Genomic DNA, 22,791 nt, shown 5'->3' with positions numbered 1-22,791 from the left:
TCCGGCCTCACATCTTCCACCCTCCGTAAACTTGAGCTCATCCAAAACTCTGCCCCCTGTATCCTAACTCACACCGAGTCCCGTTCACCCATCACCCCCTGTGCTCGCTGACCTACATCGGCTCCCGGTCCGGGAACGCCTCGATTTTAAAATTCTCATCCTTGTGTTCAAATCCCTCCGTGGCCTCGCCCCCTCCCTCTCTCTGTAACCTCCTCCAGCCCTACAACCCTCCGAGATCTCTGCGCTCCTCCAATTCTGGCCTCTTGCACATCCCCCGATTTTCATCGCTCCACCATTGGCGGCCGTGCCTTCAGCTGCCTGGGCCCTGAGCTCTGGAATTCCCTCCCTAAACCTCTCGGCCTCTCTCTCCTCCTTTAAAACCCTCCCTCTTTGACCAAGCTTTTGGTCACCTGTCCTAATATCTCCTTATGTGGCTCGGTGTCAAATTTTGTCTGATTTATGCTCCTTGGGACGTTTCCTATTTTAACGGTGCTGTATAAATATTGTTAAGGGTCAGTCTGGATTATGGGCTCAAGTGACTGGAGTGAACTCCACAACCTTCATGACTCAGTGGTGAGAGTGCTACCACCGAGCCACTGCCGATGGGTGGGGAATGTGCTGGACGCTGCCTGTTGATCCTGGCACTTTCAGCAGGGACTAAAACCGGGGGATAAAAAAAAACAGCAATGAGTGGAGTCTAAATAAAAAGCAGTCAGCAGTCAGCATCCTATCGAGAGGCACTACAGAAGGTGCAAAAAAGATTTACTAGGATGATACCAGAACCTATCAGGAGAGACTGAACAGACTTTCCTCTAGAAAACAGGAGGCTGAGGGGTGACCTGATTGAGGTCTTTAAGATTATGAAGAGGTTTGATAGGGTAGATGTGGAGAAGATGTTTCCACTTGTGGGGGAGACCAGAACTAGGGGGCCATAAATATAAGATAGTCACTAATAAATCCAATAGGGAATTCAGGAGAAACTTCTTTACCCAGAGAGTGGTGAGAATGTGGAACTCGCTCCCAGAAGGAGTAGTTGATGTGAATAGTGTGGATGGATTTAAGGGGAAGCTGGATAAACACATGAGGAAGAAAGGAATAGGAGATGCTGATAGGGTGAGATGAAGAGGGGAGGGAGGAAGCTCCTGTGGAGCAGAAACACCGGCATGGACCAGTTGGGCCGAATGGCCTGTTTCTGTGCTGTACGTTCAATGTAATTCTGTGCAAAGCATTCCCTAATCTGCACAGCACTAGTTTGCATGCTCTGTGGCTGTACACAACTATTTTAATTTGTTTAATAAAAACAGAATTGCTGGAAAAGCTCAGCAAGTGAGTCTGTGAGCATCTGTGGAGAAAGACCTCTCGGGTCGCAGACCTTTCGTCAGAACTGATTTAATTTGTTGTTTCTTGCTCCCTCTCGCTCTATTGTGGACCAAGAGCCCTCCAACATTGAGAGCAAAGCCTGCAATGGAGATCCTTGCAGCCCATATTCCCCACCACCGGTCCCCTTTATTTGCAAAAAACATTTTTGTTGGTGACAAATGCTTTTATGCAAAAGCTCGCTCTTTGTTTTTTTTTTGCAATGCCTGCCAACCCCTGGCCGGATCTGCACGCTGATTTATTTATTTATTTATTTTTGCTTCTTCCGCCTCCTCGCTGCTGCTCTGAACTTTGCCTGCAGCCGGTGCGGGTGAGTGAGCGGGGCCGCAGTCAGGGAGCCGCGTGGAGCAGGTACCGAGAGCGCGCGCGGGGCTCCGCTCCCCGGGCCCGGGATCTGGCAGCTGTCAATCAAACCCGGGAGAGAGGGGCGAGCTGTCAATCAAACCCAGGAGAGAGGGGCGAGCTGTCAATCAAACCCGGGAGAGGGGCGAGCTGTCAATCAAACCCGGGAGAGGGGGGCGAGCTGTCAATCAAACCCGGGAGAGAGGGGCGAGCTGTCAATCAAACCCGGGAGAGAGGGGCGAGCTGTCAATCAAACCCGGGAGAGAGGGGCGAGCTGTCAATCAAACCCGGGAGAGAGGGGCGAGCTGTCAATCAAACCCGGGAGAGAGGGGCGAGCTGTCAATCAAACCCGGGAGAGAGGGGCGAGCTGTCAATCAAACCCGGGGCTCCGGCTCGCGCTGGGCTTTTGGCGCCCGGAGGAGGCGGTTGTCCGGTGCCGGCCGGCCTTCGACTCGAGGCCTCGGGCTTCGGGCCTATAACTCAGCGGCCGGGCCGGACCGGACCGGACGTTGGGGGGGGGGGAGAGGGGTCGCCTTATTTTCCCCTCATGCCGCCAGGGGCCTGAGGGTGGGAAGTAAAATAAACGATCCGCCGGGGTGGGGGTGAGGTACCGCCCGGCGCTTTCCTCACTCACAGCCGGGCCGCCACTATGCGGCAGGTCGGGGACAGAGAATCAAAGGGAGCGGCCTGGGCCTCGGGGTCGGTGTTGGAGGCCAACGGGCCGCAGCTGAGGGTAGGGCGGGGCGGGAGGCCCGAGTGACCAGGTCCCCGGGAGGACGGTCAGTTATACTAGAATCAGGTGGGGCAGCCGCTGACCACCACCCCTGGGGGGGGGGGGGGGGAACTGACCCTCACCGAGGTCCGGGTACCGCGGGCACTGACCGCCCGGGGCCAAGGGGCTGTACCCAGACCAGGTCTGAGCAGTGTCCGTCGGCAATTCAACTGTGTGGGGCATCACAGACTGACCCCTTGTGTCCCCCAATCGCACGCAGCAGCTGTGCGGGGGGTCACGGGACAGCGGTCAGCAGCAGGACCCCAACTAAATATCCCCCTCCTTAAGTCGGGGGTTGCGGAGTCCGGTTCTAGCCCCTACTGCCCGCCCCCCCCCAGTCAGGATCACCTTATAACCGGGGACGAGCCCGGCCATTTGGCCTCTCTTAGGCCGCACGCAGTCCCCTGATCGCAGCACCCAGGGCTTTACCCTCTACTCCAATTGGGGGTCCAGTCCATTTGAAGAACCTCCTGATATCTGCCTTAAACTTGCCTTTTAACTACTTTGCAATTTATTTTAAATCTGTACAAGTCCCAGGAATGGGTCCGTACCACACCGGGCAGCTTCTTTACCCATTGTGACCTTGGGAGGAGGGAAGAGAGAATTCAAGCGGTACTATTTTTAAAGTGAGCTTTTCTCACGTTTTTGTCACTGAGGTAAAGATCTTTTTTGTTTTCAGCAACACTTCTCAGAACCAGTATTGACATCCAGGGCATCCTCACTTTAAAATGACACTGTGAGATGATCATTGCAAAGTTACCAGAAGTTTTATTTTCAACCACAACTTGCATTTATACAGCGCCTTTAACATAGGAAAACGTCCCAAGGCGCTTCACAAGAGCGTAAATCAGACAAAATTTAACACGGAGCCACATAAGGACAGTTAACTAAAAGCTTGGTCAAAGAGGTAGGTTTTAAGGAGTGTCTTAAAGGAGGAGAGAGAGGCGGAGAGGTTTAGGGTGGGAATTCCAGAGCTAAGGGCCTAGGCAGCTGAAGGCATGGCCACCAATGGTGGGACGATGAAATTCAGGGATGCGCAAGAGGCCAAATTGGAGGAGCGCAGAGATCTCGGAGGGTTGTAGGGCTAGAGGAGGTTACAGAGATAGGGAGGGGACGAGGCCATGGAGGGATTTGAATACAAGGATGAGAATTTTAAAATCGAGGCATTGCTGGACAATGTAGGTCAGCGAGCGCAGGGGTGATGGGTGAAGGGGACTTGGAGCGAGTTAGGATACAGACAGCAGTTCTTGGAGGGTTGTAGGGCTCACGGAGTCATGTGGAAGTGTTTGTAAAATTGAGAATTTGTTTAGTTTAGAGGTGCTGGAGGGAGCCCGCAGAATGGGGTGCTGCTGTTCCCTGTTTCTGCTGTTAGTGTTTCCACTTGTGTGAATCTGCAATACAAAACATCCCCCAGTGCGAGAATCATTTTTTTTTGGCAAGTTGTATTCTCGAGTCAGCAAAGCACGATCGCGTGGCTGGGTTTTTGCAAAGAGTGCTGAGTGGAGCCATCTATTTGCCGAGTTCTTGCTGTTAGGACTGTTGCTGATCTCAGCTGGGCAGTAATAGGGGAGCTGCAGGTGGCCTCAGCAGGAAAAATCAGCCAGAGTTCCTGTTCCTGATTGTAGTGACTTCTGCTAGAAAGCCCGCAGGTGAGGGCAGGATCGAGCTTGGCTGTGCTACCTGCCATAGTCGAATATCTTGTAGACACAGTCTAAGCGAACACATGAAGAATGGCCACAAGGGTCAGTGCCGTCACCCTCTGAATCAGAAGGTCATGGGTTCAAGTCCCACTCCAGAGACTTGAATACAAAATCTAGTCTGACACTCCCAGTGCAGTACTGAGGGAGCGCTACACTGTCGGAGGGTCAGTACTGAGGGAGCGCTGCACTGTCGGAGGGTCAGCACTGAGGGAGCGCTGCACTGTCGGAGGGTCAGTACTGAGGGAGCGCTGCACTGTCGGAGGGTCAGTACTGAGGGAGTGCTGCACTGTCGGAGGGTCAGTACTGAGGGAGCGCTGCACTGTCGGAGGGTCAGCACTGAGAGAGCACTGCACTGTCGGAGGGTCAGTACTGAGGGAACGCTGCACTGTCGAACGGTCAGCACTGAGGGAATGCTGCACTGTCGGAGGTGCCTTTTTTCGGATGGGATGTTAATCCAAGGGCCTGTCTGCCCTCTAAGGTGGACGTAAAAGATCCCACGACCCTATTCGAAGAGGAACTGGGGAGTTCCCCCCGGTGTCCTGGGCCAATATTTATCCCTCAACCAACACCTAAAAGGGATTATCTCATTGCTGTTTGTGGGATCTTGTGTGCAAATTGGCTGCTGCATTTCCTACATTACAACAGTGACTACACTTCAAAAGTACTTTGTTGGCTGTAATGCGCTTTGGGATGTCCTGAGGTCGTGAAAGGTGCTCTATAAATGCAAGTTTGTTCTGTCTTCAGGAAACAGTGGGGGAGAAGCAGAAGAAAAGAATGTTTCTCTAAATTCGCTGAATCTCACAAAACGTCAATACGAGAATTTGTTAAACTGTACCAGTTTTTAACAGCAGAAGTTTTGAGCGTTTTTTTCTGTTGTGTTTTATTTACAGGATGTGAGTGGAGTAGCAACACAGATCGCATGCCTGGGCTGTCACTTTTCTGCTATAATGTTCTTAATGAATTTGGCACCTGTCTCTGGAGTATCGACAGATTGGCAGCCCTTTGGACCATCTCCCGGTTTCAGCCTCCCCGTGAGTTTCTCCGACCCTGGGCAGGAGTTCTCTGCTGTGGGAAGTGCCGTCAAAGTGAATGTGCAAATGATCATAGAAAACCTGCAGCCCAATGACTCGCCTTGTGCCATGAACAATGACCCCAGTAATAACGCGCAGACAAACGCAGCCACAAAACGACGGAGCGAGGGCGCGTTAGACAGCGCCTCCATCAAAGTTTTGAAGGGGGCCTCTGTGGAGGATCTGAAGACCGGTTACCTGCCCCGCGCACTTGGCACGGAGGAGTCCAACTTGGGCCGTTGTGTCATAGACTCCGACAGCGATGAGTCAATTGACCGAGGTATAGAAGAAGCAATTCAGGAATATCTGAAGAAGAAAACGGAAGATAGTTGCTTGATATCGAAGGCCATTCACAACATAAATGGTCCCCCGGGGACACATCCAGCCAGTGAAGACTCCACTCCAAACGTCAGCAATGGTATCACAGTTGAACGAGAAGCACCCTCCGCCCAGCTTGAACTTGGCTTTGTGGATATTGACCGTCGCGGTCTCGGTTTGGAGGCTGCTGTGAGATCCAGATGTTCTTCTCCTTCCAGCGTCAGTAGTAATGATTCTTTTGAACTGAGTATACAGGCTGAGATCGAACGGTTCTTGCAAGACAAGCGGGATAAGGAAACCACCACCACCGGCGGCCCTGAAAACGAGCCAGCTTCTGGGGGGAGGCCGGAACAGAAAGAAAATCTGGTGAAGGTAGGATCGAAGAACAGAAAGAGGTTAGTTAAATCCAGCGGAGGAAACCAAACGCACGTCAGCAAACCATCGCCAGTGCATACCGACACTCAGGTTAGCGGCACTAAATCCTTCCGTTTGGAAAAAGTTGGGACCCTCTGCAAGACTGAGAAAAGCAATGAAGGGAATCACAAGTGTAATAAAAGATTGACCAGTGAGAAGAAAGCAACCGTGATGCATAGCTTTAAGGATCTCAACAGAAGCAGCAATGCCCAATGGAATGTCGACGCTGAAGTCTCTGACCCGAAACCTAATCCCATTATTGCAGTAGTTGAATTGTCCGATTCCAGCAGCGATGATGGGATTGAGGAAGCCATTCAACTTTACCAGTTAGAACAGAAGAAAGGGAAGACCGAGGATATTGCCCTTGTCCCTGGTCTGTTACCTCACAAGCCCTCCTGTACTCCGAAATGTGCTGATTCTTCTTCAGATGTTTGTCTTTGTGGAGCAAAGAGTGCGAAGAAGGAAACACTGCAGGTGACTTCGAGCAAGAAGCGGAAACATTGTGTCCTCAAATCTGGAGAGTTCAAGGTGCTGTGTTCTCTCAACCTTTCCGAAACGGACTCGAGTGATCAGTCCAGTGATGACTTTGTGACGCAAAGGGAGAAAAAAAGCACAGACTGGAGGTTCGGTTGGAAAAAAAGGTTTCAAGCTGAGACTGTGTCAGAATCGTCCCCAAAACGAGAAGGGCCTCTAGCGCCCAAAATGCAGTCATCTACAGACAGCACGGCAGGTATGGCGCCAGCAGAAAGGGAAGAGCACACAGGCAGCAGCAAGGCAATCAGCGAGTGCGCCAATGCTGACTCCAAACAAGTCGTGTCCTCTTCAGACAGTGAAAACAGTTCTGTGGACAGCAGCGACAGCATTGAAAAAGAAATTCAAAATTATTTGGCTCTGAAGGCAAACCAAAGTAGTCAGAAACCAGATGGAGTCGAAGCTGCAACCCAATTGGACAGAACCTTGCCCCCAGAACTGAAGAGAGAAGATAGTCTGAATGACTCTCCGTCTTTGTTCTCTTCTTCATCTTCATTGTCTTCTCAGACATCATTGTTGCAAAAAGGAAGGTTGAAGAATAATGTTGGCACTGATCATGGACTCTGTATGGAGGAGCTCACAGAAAGTCAACCACAAGAGCCTAGTGGAGCGTCTGTAGCACTGGTTAACCGTAGCACCGTCACCTCTAAGATTAAACTTAAAAATGGTTCATCGGAACAAGACATCTTTGACACGAGTAATGTCTGGGATGGCAGGACTGCCAACAGAGATCGAGAGGAATCGTTTCCCCTTGATTGGGCTGCCAGGGAACTGTCCTGTGTTAAGCCTGTCCGTGATGCTTGGCAGACAGATGAGAAGAGTAGCTCTCTGGACAGTGACGAGGACCTTGATACTGCCACAAAGGATCTCTTGAAAACCAGAAAGAAACTGGGGAAACGGTCAAGGGATGCAAAGAACCGATGCAAGAAGCGAGTGCGGTTTATAGGAGCAGAGGTGCTCACATACTCTGAGCAAAGTACAGGGATTGCTGATCAAATGCTCAAGGCCACTGGCCACGTCCGTCCAGGAGAAGGTCTTGCTGCTAGTTACGGCCCATTAAAAAGCTGTTTGTCAAAAAGTAGCAGGGCGGCTTGTAGAAGTTATCTAGACTTTAAGAGTAAAGGGAACAAGAGAGCAGCGGAGCCTTCAGAAAGTGAAAGCAATGGCAGAGTGGCCAGAACCGGAAAGCCAAGAGTCGGTTTGTTCTGTGCTCCTCCATCCAGGGGGAGGGAGGAGTTGACTGGGAGAATGGTGGCAGTGGGCGACAGCAGTTCTGCGGACAGTGATGATGGCATCGAGCAAGAAATTCTGAGGTTTCTGGCCGAAAAGGCCAGAGTGAATAACGAATTGGAGGAGTGCTCGAAAGACGAGGTACAAGGTTTTAATGAACCAGAAGAAGAAAGCAGATCTTCACAAGTGCCAGCCCAGGACAGGACGATGCCTCCTGTTTCTCAACAAACTGAGGAATCTCGTGGTGTTGGTGTGAAGGGACCACGTCACGTGAAAGAGGAGGTCGTGGCCGGGTATTCGCATAGCGGTGCAGAAAGAACTGGCGCTGAAAGCAAGGCCGACGTTAACGGGCAGAATTTGATTCAGGACATTGGTCGTGCCTGCAGCGCACAGCACCAGACTGAGCACAGACAGGTCATTGGAGAATCCCAAACAGAAACTAAAGCTGGTATCGTTCAGGGGCGTTTGCAAGTTGGCAGCACAGACTGTCCAGGGAAAGGGGCAGGTAGCTGCCAGTCTGGCTGGCACAGTGATGTCTCTAAGGGCAAAAGGGTTAACGATACCCCAGAAAGCTGCATCACCCAGAACATTCAGGGAAAACGGGCAGCTCTCAGTTTAGAGTCAAGGCACCACTTGGTTGAGGAGCTAAGTGTGCGATACAACGGCCCCAGGCAGGGGGGTGCAGGAGAGCTTCAACTGAAAGTAGTCCAAGACAAATCTTCCGAAAAAATTGTAAACAAATTGAAATTGTGGCCTGTCTTCCCAAACGAACCTCTCGGTGAAACTGTAGAAATAGGCGGGGAGGAAGGAACCGGCAGGGAGGCAGACTGTTCCGGAGACAGCAAATCAGATGTAGGGGGCAGTACGGACCAGAGCTTGCTTGCTGCAGTTAACACTCCCTCCAGTGTAGGCTGGGAACGCAGTGCTAAAGTTAAATGTGAGGAGGGTGGACGTACAGGCCGACCTTTCAGGTCTCTGATGCCGTCAGTAAGTCTTGGTGCCCATTCCAGTGAGGCGAGGGGCCTGCTTTGTGTTGCAAGGCAGGACGAGAGCGACCATAATTATCAGAGTGGAATGAGGAGTGAGGTGAGGGAGCAGTGTGACGCTGGGCTTGCACGCTCCAACTGTGTGACACAGCGTTTGTGCGAAATGACAGGACCATCTGGCTATGTGTCAGTTGCTGCATGTACCAAGCTCTCAATCCGTGAGGAAACCAGCTGGATAGAAAAGAGGGGCCATAGTGTAGGTCTGGCGACAGAGACAGACCGCCATCTAGAAGCAGTGATTCCCGAGGGAGCTTCTGAAGGGGAGACCAGCGGTCAGTGCACGGGTAGAGGGGATGGTGTAGCCTTTCCAGCCCCTCAGTGGCAAGTGCTGAGCCAGTCTTTGTCAGGAACTAAGAATGAGGAGGAGAACAACAGGGGCACAGAAACAGGAGAGACAGCTGAAGGGGAAAGTCCTGAAACCTTTTACGATGAAGCTATCGTTCAATCAGATGACGACGGTAGAGCGGACACTGGCAGGTCAGGACTGCAGGGACAAGGTGCTGAGGTGTAAGTATGATGTACAGTAGCTTTTCCCTTAATTATTTAAGACACAGTCACGATGTTCAGTATAGTTACATTGCAGACAGTGGGATATCGACAAGAGGCAATTTGTGGTGGTGGGGGTGGAGGGTTATCCCAGGTAAACCTCTATATTGGACTAATGGCAAAGGAAAGGTTTATTTTTTTGAAAGTATACCCTTACAGTCTATTCAAAACAAATAGGCTGATTAAAATACGGCTCTTTGTTTAAACCAGTTTCTGGCTGGTGCTGAGAATCACGCCCCGTGCCGCCCCCATTGCAGTGCGTTTCCCCGGGGTCGCAGAGTTCTGCTCAGCTCCCGGGCCGATCTGAAGTTGTAGTTATCGGAATCGCTGCGGGTCACTCACCAGCTCCCACTCAGTGATGTTTATTACAGTCTGGTGTGAGCTCAGCCCACCCGTACAGACCAGGAAGTCCCCCTCGGGTTCCATTCCTGGTCTTTGCTGAGATGAGGAAAATCAGCCGCAGTCTCTGCTTCTGAACACTATAGAAAATGCACATGTAAAGGGGACGAGAACAAGGACGGGGGGGGCTCGGCTGCAATGGCTCCCGTGGTTGAATAGCACTCACAGTGGGATCACACATGAATCACAGTCAGTTGGCTGAGGTCCTGGTGGGCGACCAGAACCCAGTGAGGATTGAAAGCCTAGATGAGGAGAAAAGATTGGTGCCGATTTCGAAAGAAAATCTTTAGAAATGACCGTAGAGGGGATATACTTTGAACTGAAGCTGCGCCCTGCAGACTTTCAACTCACTTGCACAAACTTTCCTTTTATTTCTGTTTTGTCTGACGAGAGGGGTGTACAGATGGCGTTTCAGTTTGATACCAGTAGCACGTGACTTAGGACCCCGGGCGGTGGAGTGGACGAGGTCTTCTGCCGAGAGGGGATTTTATTTGTGTGCTTTACGAGGTTAGGGATATTGATGGTGGGAAATCAGTTTTTTTCCTGTTTTGAGCCTCTGGCGCCAGCATCGAGCACTCCCAGGTCAGGTACAGCACAACCAGACGCAGAGTGAAGCTCCCTCTACTCTGCTCCCAACAATGTGCCTTAATCCCCAACCTCACAATAGCACCACACCACCCCCCCACTGCACTAGTGTGACATCTTGCCATTTTCCAAGCACCTGCCATCCTCTGCGGCCTCTCTGGACTCAGACTGACTATTTCCGTGCCAGATTGTGGGCAGCCAGTGCCTGGAATTTATTTTGGGTACAAATCTGACCACCCACAGACAGAAATCTTCACCCCATCAGTCTGGAATTGAACCCAGGTCCCAGAGGTGAAAGGGCGTGTTGCCAATCGCATGCTCCTCGGGGTCTTCCCTGTGTATTGCAATAGGAGTTGCCCATGGGTGTATGTTAGAATTATCATTTGGGTTGGTGTAATCTAACCCAATCATTAAAGGGGAAAGCTGGGCACTGATCATTTTATTCAAAGTACCTCTCTTTTATATTGGACATTTTTTTTATTATTAAGACTTGTGAAGTCGGGTTTCCTTTGCACTGGGCCATGTTGCGATGTCAGCAGTGGGGAGCAGCCCCAGGTATCCTAGAGTCGCTCCACTGGCATCTGGCCCACTTCAGGAAACCACGTTATCAGATGCCGGATCCCTATGGGGGAAGTAAAAGTTTGACTTTTAAAAGTTACTCAGAGAGTTTTCCAATATGCAGCAGAGGTGAAGTACTTTTGAATTAAAAAGAAATACGCATCTTTCTGTCAACAGCTTGTGCTGAGTTAGCTGATGTCGGGCAAGGGGGGCAGTGCGAGGGGGCAATGGGGGCAGTGCGAGGGGGCACTGCCGTTTTCTTCAGGGAAGGGGGAAAAAAGTCAGCAGGGATACTTTTTTCCCGATCACCGGCCAGCGACGTGCGTGCAGGCATCTGCTTAGGGCAGGATTGGGCTCGTCTGTGATGCCCTCCACAATCAAATAGCCTGCCGAAACTCACTGTCTAAACAAGGATGAGGTATCATAGAGGGAAAGCACCGCAGCAAAGAGCCCCCTTCAGGAGAGGAGAGAATTAAACAAATTTCAATTTTACATTTAAAAAATGGGAATGTTAGCTCCCGGCCAGTTAGTGGCTCCGAACATCCATAGGCAAGCATGCACTGGAAACAACACACTGCCTTCTCTGTGTATTTTATATTGAAATGTGAAATCTGTACAGACTGTTCATACTCTAAGAGTACAGGATGGCATTGATTTTAATGAGGGTTTTTTATTTAATTTGCTCCTTATGTATGTGAAGCCTGCCACATTTTATTCTACTACATCCCAATGAGAAACCCAAAATAATGTTTAAATGTTTGGGTTCTAAGCCTGCCCTTTGATTATATACATTCTGTTGCAGTGTTGTCGCTAGGATTTCAGTCAGACTAAATAATAAATAATACTTGCATTAAAAAGCGCCTTCCCACATCAGAATGTCCGAAAGTGCTTTCCACAGTAGATTTTGTAAAGCGTGTAGACTGCCCTGGGACAGTGGGCGTGTGAAATGTCTGTATTGTACTACGTCTACCCAAATGGTAGAAAAACACCCAGCAGTACAACTGATTGTGTCTGGAGGAGGTATTTTGAGCTGTACAGTTAGGGTAGTGATTTTCAAAACTTTTCTTTGGGATACCCTCCTGCAACTATTGACACATCTAGGGACCACCCCCCCTGGAAATAGCAACACCTTCCCAGAGATGCCCTGTCTAAACTTGCAATAGACAGTGAATAGCTACAACAGAGTAAAACAACGCTATTATTTCCCGTTGGTGTACAGCAGCAAAGGTACAGTACTAGTAGGTGAAGAAATGGAGAAAAGTACAGAGTTGTGGTGACAAGACACAAACCTGGTGAACTCACGGACCTCCTGGGATTCCCTCACCGATCCCCTAAGATCCAGAGGCCCCATTTTGACGACCTTTGGACTGGGGTGAAGTACCGGTGGTTACAGGACAGTTACTGGTGGTGGGAGCAATCTGAGGGGATGACGTAAGATGATACGAGAAGCGGACAGCAACGTTAGTGTATTGTCTTAAGTGGGATTTTTCCCATCATTGATCACAGTCTAAATACTCTACATAAGCCTGTTGACAATACTGATACTACATATTCTTTATCGTCCTTCATTACTGACCCAGAGAGGGAAAAAAAGAATTTGTTCCTATCTTCTGTTTTTAATCATTTTTCCTTTTTGTTGTATATGTTGCCAAATATGTTTTCCGTTTTGTGAAATTTTCTTCTGATGTTGAAAGTGCTCCTCCGTTTTTGCTTGAGGGGTATATCGATGCACATACTTTTTAACAAATTTGTGAAAATTATTTAAATTATACAGTTCCACATCTTCATGGCATTTATCTAATAAATAGCACAGACTGGGACTTGTGACACTGGTTGTTCTTTGTAGATGCAGCTCATGGGGCCAGCAGGTTATGGAGACTTGTTCATTTGTGTTCAATCACACTCTCTTCCCCCTTCTCTCTCTCTTCCCCTTCTCTCTCTCTTCCCCTTCTCTCTCTCTTCCCCTTCTCTCTCTTTCCCCCTTCTGTCACTCTCCCCTCCACTCCCCCTCTTCTCACTCTCCCCTCCACTCCCCCTCTTCTCAATCTCCCTCTCCTCTCCCCTCTCTCAATCTCCCTCTCCTCTCTCAATCTCCCTCTCCTCTCTCAATCTCCCTCTCCTCTCCCAATCTCCCTCTTCTCTCCCTTCTCTCACTCTCCCCCTTTTCTCTCTCACTCTCCCCCTTTTCTCTCTCTCTCTCCCCCCTTTTCTCTCTCTCCCCCCTTTTCTCTCTCTCCCCCCTTTTCTCTCTCTCCCCCCTTTTCTCTCTCTCCCCCCTTTTCTCTCTCTCCCCCCTTTTCTCTCTCTCCCCCCTTTCCCCTTTTCTCTCTCTCCCCCCTTTTCTCTCTCTCCCCCCTTTTCTCTCTCTCCCCCCTTTTCTCTCTCTCCCCCCTTTTCTCTCTCTCCCCCCTTTTCTCTCTCTCCCCCCTTTTCTCTCCCTCCCCCCTTTTCTCTCCCTCCCCCCTTTTCTCTCTCTCTCTTCCCTCCCCCCTTTTCTCTCTCTCTCTTCCCTCCCCCCTTTTCTCTCTCTCTCTTCCCTCCCCCCTTTTCTCTCCCTCTCCCCCCCTTTTCTCTCCCTCTCCCCCCCTTTTCTCTCCCTCTCCCCCCCTTTTCTCTCCCTCTCCCCCCCCTTTTCTCTCCCTCTCCCCCCCTTTTCTCTCCCTCTCCGCCCCTTTTCTCTCCCTCTCGCCCCTTTTCTCTCCCTCTCGCCCCTTTTCTCTCCCTCTCGCCCCTTTTCTCTCCCTCTCGCCCCTTTTCTCTCCCTCTCGCCCCTTTTCTCTCCCTCTCGCCCCTTTTCTCTCCCTCTCGCCCCTTTTCTCTCCCTCTCGCCCCTTTTCTCTCCCTCTCGCCCCTTTTCTCTCCCTCTCGCCCCTGGTCTCTCCCTCTCGCCCCTTGTCTCTCCCTCTCGCCCCTTTTCTCTCCCTCCCCCCCCTTTTCTCTCTCTCTCTTCCCCCCCCTTTTCTCTCCCTCTCTCCCCCCCCTTTTCTCTCTCTCTCTCCCCCCCCTTTTCTCTCTCTCTCTCCCCCCCCTTTTCTCTCTCTCTCTCCCCCCCCCTTTTCTCTCTCTCTCTCCCCCCCCCTTTTCTCTCTCTCTCTCCCCCCCCTTTTCTCTCTCTCCTCTCCCCCCTCCTCTCCTTCTCTCCTCACTCACTCACGCACACACACACACACACACACACACACACACAGTTATGTTACATGATGGTAGAGTTCCCTAGCTGGCTGTATGAATGCGGATGAAGATTTCCTGCTTGCTATTTCTAGCATGTTTATTGATAGTGGTACAGATTACAAAGAAAACCTGTTAACAAAAATACATTCTTCTCTTTAATCTTCTGCTCTGTAATAGCCACTGACTGAAAAAAAAACAGCATGTGAAGGGCAAAGGGTGGGGGACTGGGACTAAATGGATAGCTCTTTCAAAGAGCCGGCACAGGCAGGATGGGCTGAATGGCCTCTTTCTGTGCTGTACGAATCTATGATTCTAACCACAAGAGGGAACAAAAGACCTTGTGTATACGTCAGGACACACGCTGTCCGTTAAATGAATCCCTTTGCAGCACAGCTTCATAGGTACCGGGAGATGTCCAGTACCCCATTCAAATGGCTGTTTGTCATGTGGGCGGACTAATTCGACTGGGGGAAGGAAATTGCACCCAATCCTGTCCATTTATACCCACTTTCCAATGGGTAATCTGGACAACGATCAGGGGCGGAAACCCTGGCTGATTATATCTCCTTGCCTGCCTTTGAGGCGCTGCTAGTTGTGTATAATTGTAGAGTGTTGCACATAGGAAGATGAAAAAGCAGCGCACGTACTCAGTGAACGGTGTTGAAATAGCCATGAGAAGCCAAAAACGACCTAGGAAGCTTAGTGGACTCGACTTTCAACAAGTTCAACCAATGCAGAGCAGCAATCAACAAAGCTAATAGCTTTTAGCTCTACAGCCAAAACTGGAATAAGGAGGATGTCTCAACTAAATTCTACAGTTCCCTGGTCAGACGGCACCTTGAGCACTGTGCCCAGTCCTGGTCAGACGGCACCTTGAGCACTGTGCCCAGTCCTGGTCAGACGGCACCTTGAGCACTGTGCCCAGTCCCTGGTCAGACGGCACCTTGAGCACTGTGCCCAGTCCTGGTCCTGGGCACAGTGCTCAAGGTGGGTCAGACGGCACCTTGAGCACTGTGCCCAGTCCTGGTCAGACCCACCTTAAGCACTGTGCCCAGTCCTGGTCAGACGGCACCTTGAGCACTGTGCCCAGTCCTGGTCAGACGGCACCTTGAGCACTGTGCCCAGTCCCTGGTCAGACGGCACCTTGAGCACTGTGCCCAGTCCTGGTCTTGGGCACAGTGCTCAAGGTGGGTCAGACGGCACCTTGAGCACTGTGCCCAGTCCCTGGTCAGACGGCACCTTGAGCACTGTGCCCAGTCCTGGTCAGACTGCACCTTGAGCACTGTGCCCAGTCCTGGTCAGACCCACCTTGAGCACTGTGCCCAGTCCTGGTCAGACCCACCTTGAGCACTGTGCCCATTCCTGGTCAGACTGCACCTTGAGCACTGTGCCCAGTCCTGGTCAGACCCACCTTGAGCACTGTGCCCAGTCCTGGTCAGACTGCACCTTGAGCACTGTGCCCAGTCCTGGTCAGACCCACCTTGAGCACTGTGCCCAGTCCTGGTCAGACTGCACCTTGAGCACTGTGCCCAGTCCTGGTCAGACCCACCTTGAGCACTGTGCCCATTCCTGGTCAGACTGCACCTTGAGCACTGTGCCCAGTCCTGGTCAGTCCCACCTTGAGCACTGTGCCCAGTCCTTATCAGTCCCACCATGAGCACTGTGCCCAGTCCTGGTCAGACCCACCTTGAGCACTGTGCCCAGTCCTGGTCAGACCCACCTTGAGCTCTGTGCCCATTCCTGGTCAGACTGCACCTTGAGCACTGTGCCCAGTCCTGGTCAGACCCACCTTGAGCACTGTGCCCAGTCCTGGTCAGTCCCACCTTGAGCACTGTGCCCAGTCCTGATCAGTCCCACCATGAGCACTGTGCCCAGTCCTGGTCAGACCCACCTTGAGCACTGTGCCCAGTCCTGGTCAGACCCACCTTGAGCACTGTGCCCAGTCCTGATCAGTCCCACCATGAGCACTGTGCCCAGTCCTGATCAGTCCCACCTTGAGCACTGTGCCCAGTCCTGATCAGTCCCACCATGAGCACTGTGCCCAGTCCTGGTCAGACCCACCTTGAGCACTGTGCCCAGTCCTGGTCAGACCCACCTTGAGCACTGTGCCCAGTCTTGGTCAGACCCACCTTGAGCACTGTGCCCAGTCCTGGTCAGACCCACCTTGAGTACTGGGTCCAGTTGTGGGCAGACTGCAAGACTCCAGCTGAGGCCTAATACTACACCTCGTGTGTAAACACAGCTGTGTTTGTGATGTCTGAGCAACTTCCTGTGGTTGGATTGACACTGCACAGTGAGTGGGTGTTGGTGTTGCAATGCAGTGACGCCATCCTATCAGCAGGGAGGGTGCTAAATATACGGATGATAGCGCGGTCGACCATTGTTAAATTCCATTCCTGTACTTGCTGGGAAGGATTCTCCCCAGTCTATCTGCCAGCTGTCCTTTTGCTCTCTAACTCTCCTTCACTGGACTCCAAGCCAGGAACAATAAATCAGAAGCATCGCCCGAAAAGAATTCCACCCTTCTCTCGATGGAGGCATGAATGTAAAACGAATATCACTACCTTAATTAGTGTAAACGTGTATAAAGATGGTGTAGGAGCAGGCATGATTTCAGGAGCTTTTGTCAGTCGGTATATAACTTGCTCTTACTTTCCGAGTTATCACGCCCATCGGAGATTGGTCTATTCAAGCTCTCCTAATGATTTACTAAATAAATACACCACCTAGTGTGGTACTGAGTTGCACAGGCTCAATCCCCACTCTGCTCAAATAAATGATCACAGTGCGGACACGAGAGTCGTCTTATGTTCCCTCTATCAGCTCAGGAGGGGGAGAAAATCAGCCTGCCTCTGTATAATATCCTTATTCCATTACAGTTTCCATGGAATCCTGCTTAAGGGGTTAATCTTTTGTGTTTTTAATCTGTGAAGTTTTGACAGTGAATAAACATCGTCTCCTGTAATTGTCAGATTCAGTGCTCCCTTCACACTGCATTGTTTGTCAGTGATATTAATTCGATCGTTGTGACAGCTTACAGGCTGATTGTCGACAAAGCCTCCTTGTAAAGCTATCGTTGTGGACAAAGTTTTGCCTCGATCTGTCCTCCTGGCATCGTTTAGGCACCTTCTGCTGCTTTGTTCAAATTGCAGATTACCGTTTCTTACAAGGGCAGTGAGGATTCATCGCAGCGAGTGAACTTACAACCCGCAGTCTCACTTATATAAATATATGTATAGACTGCATGCCCACACCAGCGCTGGAAATAGCAGCAGCTGATTCACGTCGCTTGCTATATTTATGATTAACTGCATTGCTGACGGTGCCCCTGAGTTTGGCCGTGAAACAGATATAAATACAGTGGAACTAATGGATCCCGGCGTGTCAGCCAGGAGGAGCTTTTCCTCTGCGTCAGGAGAAGTGAATGTCTGCGATCTAATCTGCTGCAGGATGCCGCATCTTCTGTTCTAAACCTTCGTCCCAATGACACAATATTTGCATTGCTGGCCTATATTGACCTTCATAACACCACCCAAACGCCCCCACCCCCCAACCAACCAGAACCCCAACAGGCAAAGTGCGAGGCCAGAAAATGAAAGCTGCGATAGAATCAATGGATTGCAGAAAACCAGGAACATCCAGCTAATATGTGCAGGTGTGTTTTTTTAAAATTTATTTATTCATTGTCGGGATGTGGGCGTCGCTGGTAAGGCCGGCATTTATTGCCCATCCCTAATTGCCCTTGAGAAGGTGGTGGTGAGCCGCCTTCTTGAACCGCTGCAGTCCGCGTGGTGAAGGTTCTCCCACAGTGCTGTTAGGAAGGGAGTTCCAGGATTTTGACCCAGCGACGATGAAGGAACGGCGATATATTTCCAAGTCGGGATGGTGTGTGACTTGGAGGGGAACGTGCAGGTGGTGGTGTTCCCATGTGCCTGCTGCTCTTGTCCTTCTAGGTGGTAGAGGTCGTGGGTTCGGGAGGTGCTGTCGAAGAAGCCTTGGCAAGTTGCTGCAGTGCATCCTGTGGATGGTACACACTGCAGCCACAGTGCGCCGGTGGTGGAGGGAGTGGGTGTTTAGGCTAGTGTGTGCAAATGCATACAGTCAGCAGTCCGTGGGTCAGGTATCAGATCCCGCCCCCCCCCCCCCCCGGGACCTTGCACTACTTTCAAGTCTTACAATTAGGTGCCAGCCGTAGCTCGGTGGGTATCACTCTCATCAGGTCATGGGTTCGAGCCCCGCTCCAGAGACTTGAGCCCATAATCTAGGCTGACACTCCAGTGCAGTACTGAGGGAGTGCTGCACTGTCAGAGGTGCCGTGTTTCCGAGGCCCCGTCTGCCCTCAGGTATACATAAAAGATCCCATGGTCCCTATTGCAAGAGCAGGGGGGTTCTCCCAAGTGTCCTGACCAATATTTATCCCTCAACCAACATCACTAAAACAGCTTATCTGGTCATTATCTCACTGCTGTTTGTGGGATCTTGCCGTGCGCAAATTGGCTGCTGCATTTCCTACATTTCAACAGTGGCTACACTTAAAAAGTACTTCATTGGCTGTAAAGCGCTTTGGGATGTCCTGAAGTGGTGAAAACGCTATAGAAATGCAAGCTCTTTAAATATGCTTACATACGTGTTCAAATGGCAACATGTATGCACACATGCTTCTGTATGCACACACCTTCATACGTGTCTGCATAAACACACACCTGTCCATATAATTGCGGACCCACGCATGTGTATTAGCTTGAGCCCTAATAACCTACATTGCTCCAGATAATCCCCGAGCTTCCTGCCTCTTTGTCGCTTCCTGTGCTGTTATCGCTTCAAAAGTCTTGCAACCGCATGGCACAGATCACCACCACACCAGACTGATAATATATCACTGAGCACTGCGGTGTGCTGTCACCACACTCTATTTAGAGATTATTTTTAAAATCGTGTGTTTTGAATACCAGAGTTTTCCAAGTTTGGAATCTCATGCGCCCCCAACCCAATACAGCCTGTTCATTTCTGCTTTCATTTCATTCATAAGACAAAATTACCATGCCTTTGTTAGTTCCAGGAGGAGGTCATTCAGCCACTCGAGCCTGTTCCGCCAATCGATCAGATCATCGTTGATCTGTATCTTAACTCCATTTACCTGCCTTTGATCCATAGCCCTTGACATCCAGACCACCAATCCCTACTTTTTGCTTTCTGTGCCCTCGTCATCCATCCCACTATCCACATGTCAACATTCCCATGTTAATTTCATTTTTGTAACAAGTCTCTTATATGATATCAAACGCCTCACTAAATAACTCAATTAGTACTGCAGGCTGCTTTAGGATTTTCTCTTTCTCCACACACGATGCACAATATCTCAGTGTCCGCTGTTAAATCATTTCTGGGCACTGTGCGGACACAGCGCAGAACTGAAACTGCATCAGGCAGAATTCTGGAAAATTCAACATTAACAATAGGGGATTCAAGCACAAAAAAGGCCAGCTCCGAACCTCAGCTCCCATCTCTGCCGGAGGGTCACAGAACAGCACTGAAATAAACAGACATTTAGTCAGCTATAGTTACAACATGGCATTAGAGTGCATTAGTTACAAGTCTCTGTTATACTTCACTGAAAGTTATGACAATGTATGTTACTCCCCATTCTCTGTTATAGAATATTACAGCAGGCCATTTGGCCCATCGTGCCAATGCTGGCTCTTTGAAAGAGCTATCCAATTAGCCCCAGTCCCCTGCTCTTTTCCCATAGCCCTCAGTTACAACCCCAGCTTCTCCAGTCTCTCCATGTAACTGAAGTCCTTCATCCCTGGGATCATTCTTGTAACTCTCCTCTGCACCTTCTCCAAGGCCTTGACATCCTTCCTAAAAGTGTGGTGCCCAGAATTGGACGCAGTACAGCAGCTGAGGCCTCCAGCCTTTGTATTCCATGCCTTTATTTGTAAATCCCAGGAACCCGTATGCTTTTTGTAACAGCCTTATCAACTTGCCAATAATCTGTATTTTACTGCACTTTTGCTACAGGATGCGTCTGTCCTCGTACATCGATCCCGGATTAAGCATTGAGCCATACATAATTCTGAGCCCTGAACAGCTCCTCGACAAACGTCCTGCCGGATATTCACAGAGGAAAGCGAAAAGCAGCCAGGTGACCACACGGTGTTACAGATAGAGACTGCGTGCTGTTAATCCAGGGTGTGACAGGCTGTCGGAGATTTGCATTAGGCTAGAAGTCACTAGACTAGGGGGTAGTTTCTCAGGCATAAAATGGGTGCAACAATGGCAAATGTAGGAGTGGAACGAAACATGTCCGATCTATGCTTGTGTTCAAGCCACTGCTAAATTAGTCATAAAAACATAAAAAATAGGAGCAAGAGTAGGCCATTCGGCCCTTTGGGCCTGCTCCGCCAATCAAAATGATCATAGCTGATCGTCTAACTCAGTGCCCTGTTCCCGCTTTCTCCCCATATCCTCTTGATCCCTTAAGCATTAAGAAATATATCTATCTCCTTGAATACATCTAATGACTTGGCCTCCGCTGCCTTCTGTGGTAGGGAATTCTGCAGGTTCACCACCCTCTGAGTGAAGAAATTTCTCCTCATCTCGGTTCTAAATGGCATACCTGAGACTGTGACCCCTGGTTCTGGACTCGCCAGCCATCGGGAACATCCTGCATCTAGTCTGTCTAGTCCTGTTAGAATTTTATATGTTTCGATGAGATCACCTCTCATTCTTCTAAACTCTAGTGAATATAGGCCTAGTCGACCCAATCTCTCCTCATACGTCAGTCCTGCCATCCGAGGAATCAGTCTGGTAAACCTTCGTTGCACTCCCTCCATGGCAAGGACATCCTTCCTCAGATAAGGAGACCAAAACTGCACACAGTATTCCAGATGTGGTCTCACCAAGGCCCTGTATAACTGCAGTAAGACATCCCTGCTCCTGTACTCAAATCCTCTTGCAATGAAGGCCAACATACCATTCACCTTCCTAACTGCTTGCTGCACCTGAATGCTCGCTTTTAGCGACTGGTGTACAAGGACACCCAGGTCTCGTTGCACCTCCCCTTTTCCCAATCTATCACCATTCAGATAATAATCTGTCTTTCTGTTTTTACAACCAAAGTGGATAACCTCACATTTATCCACGTTATACTGCATCTGGCATGTTCTTGCCCACTCACCCAACTTGTCTAAATCACATTGGAGCCCCTTTGCATCCTCCTCACAGCTCACATTCCACCCCAGCTTTGTGTCATCTGCAAACTTGGAAATGTTACATTTACTTCCCTCATCCAAATCATTGATATATATTGTGAATAGCTGGGGCCCAAGCACTGATCCCTGCGGTACCCCACTATTCACTGCCTGCCACCCCGAAAAAGACTCGTTTATTCCTACTCTCTGTTTCCTGTCTGTCAACCAATTCTCAATCCATGCCAGTATATTCCCCCCAATCCCATGTGCTTTAATTTTGCACACTAACCTATTGTGTGGGACCTTATCAAAAGCCTTCTGAAAATCCAAGTACACCACATCCACTGGTTCCTCCCCTATCTATTCTACTAGTTACATCCTCAAAAAACTCCAGTATATTTGTTAAGCATGATTTCCCTTTCATAAACCCATGCTGACTTTGTCCATTCCCGTTAATGCCTTCCAAGTGTTCTGTTATCACATCTTTTATAATAGACTCGAGCATTTTCCCTACTACTGATGTTAGGCTAACTGGTCTGTAATTCCCTGTTTTTTCTCTCCCTCCTTTTTTAAATAGTGGGGTTACATTTGCCACCCTCCAATCTGTAGGAACTATTCCAGAGTCTATAGAATTTTGGAAGATGATCACCAATGCATCCACTATTTCCAGGGCCACTTCCTTTAGTAATCTGGGATGTAGATTATCAGGCCCTGGGGATTTGTCAGCCTTTAGCTCCATTAATTTCCCTAGGACTATTTTCTTACTAATACTGGTTTCCTTCAGTTCCTCCCTCTCACTAGACCCTTGGTTCCCTAACATTTCTGGGAGGTTATTTGTGTCCTCCTTTGTGAAGACAGAGACATAGTGGGGCCCATTCTTCAGGCGGCCACCTAAAGCAGGCGTTAGGCCCCATGCATATGTTAATAAGGGGGCCTAACCCCTGTTTAAGGCCCCCTCTGAGAAATTGGTTCCTGATGAGTGGAGCAGTGGTTGGGCCTGAACCCCTCAGGATTCTCCAGCGGACCCCACCAACAGGCAAATTTAAAGATTAAAAAGCGTTGCTGTGGAGCCCTGCACCTCCCCCCCCCCCCCCCCCCGACTCCACAGTTCTCACAATCGCACCCGCACCCCGTTACCCCCTCTGCATTATCCGCTCTCCTTACCCCCTCCACGTTACCCCCCCCCCCCACCCCCAGTACTTGCTTTCAGGCACCTGCCGGCAAGCCAAGCAGCCCGATAACCATCTCAGTAAAATGCTCGAGCTGCCTGTGGAGGCGAAACAGGTTCCAGCACCTCGCCCAAAAAATGTTAATGAGGCCTGAGGACCAATTTCGGGCTGGCCTCAGGCCTTCCCGGTCAGGATGTGCGCTGTCGACACAACGCTGAAAAGGGGCCGTCACCAAGCTCCAATTTGGGGTACGGGTTCCAGTGGCACTGACTCTCCCTGGGGTACGGGTCCCACAGACACTGACTCTCACTGGGGTACGGGTTCCACAGACACTGACTCTCACTGGGGTACGGGTTCCAGTGGCACTGAC

General features: G+C 50.2%; 1 protein-coding gene across 1 annotated transcript; it reads left to right on the top strand.

Moving 5' to 3' along the window:
- The first annotated feature begins 1,663 nt into the window (after nt 1-1,663).
- On the top strand, nt 1,664-12,708 carry ppp1r26 (protein phosphatase 1, regulatory subunit 26). Its single transcript, XM_067969999.1, has 3 exons — nt 1,664-1,728; nt 5,082-9,307; nt 12,108-12,708. Exons 2-3 carry the CDS (start codon nt 5,139-5,141, stop codon nt 12,163-12,165), a joined length of 4,227 nt encoding a protein of 1,408 aa, XP_067826100.1. The 5' UTR covers nt 1,664-1,728; nt 5,082-5,138; the 3' UTR covers nt 12,166-12,708.
- Nucleotides 12,709-22,791: the final 10,083 nt, after the last annotated feature.

This window comes from Heptranchias perlo, chromosome 31 (genome assembly GCF_035084215.1).
Source record: "Heptranchias perlo isolate sHepPer1 chromosome 31, sHepPer1.hap1, whole genome shotgun sequence".
Lineage (NCBI taxonomy): Eukaryota > Metazoa > Chordata > Chondrichthyes > Hexanchiformes > Hexanchidae > Heptranchias > Heptranchias perlo.
This window is presented reverse-complemented; position numbering and strand designations above follow the sequence as displayed.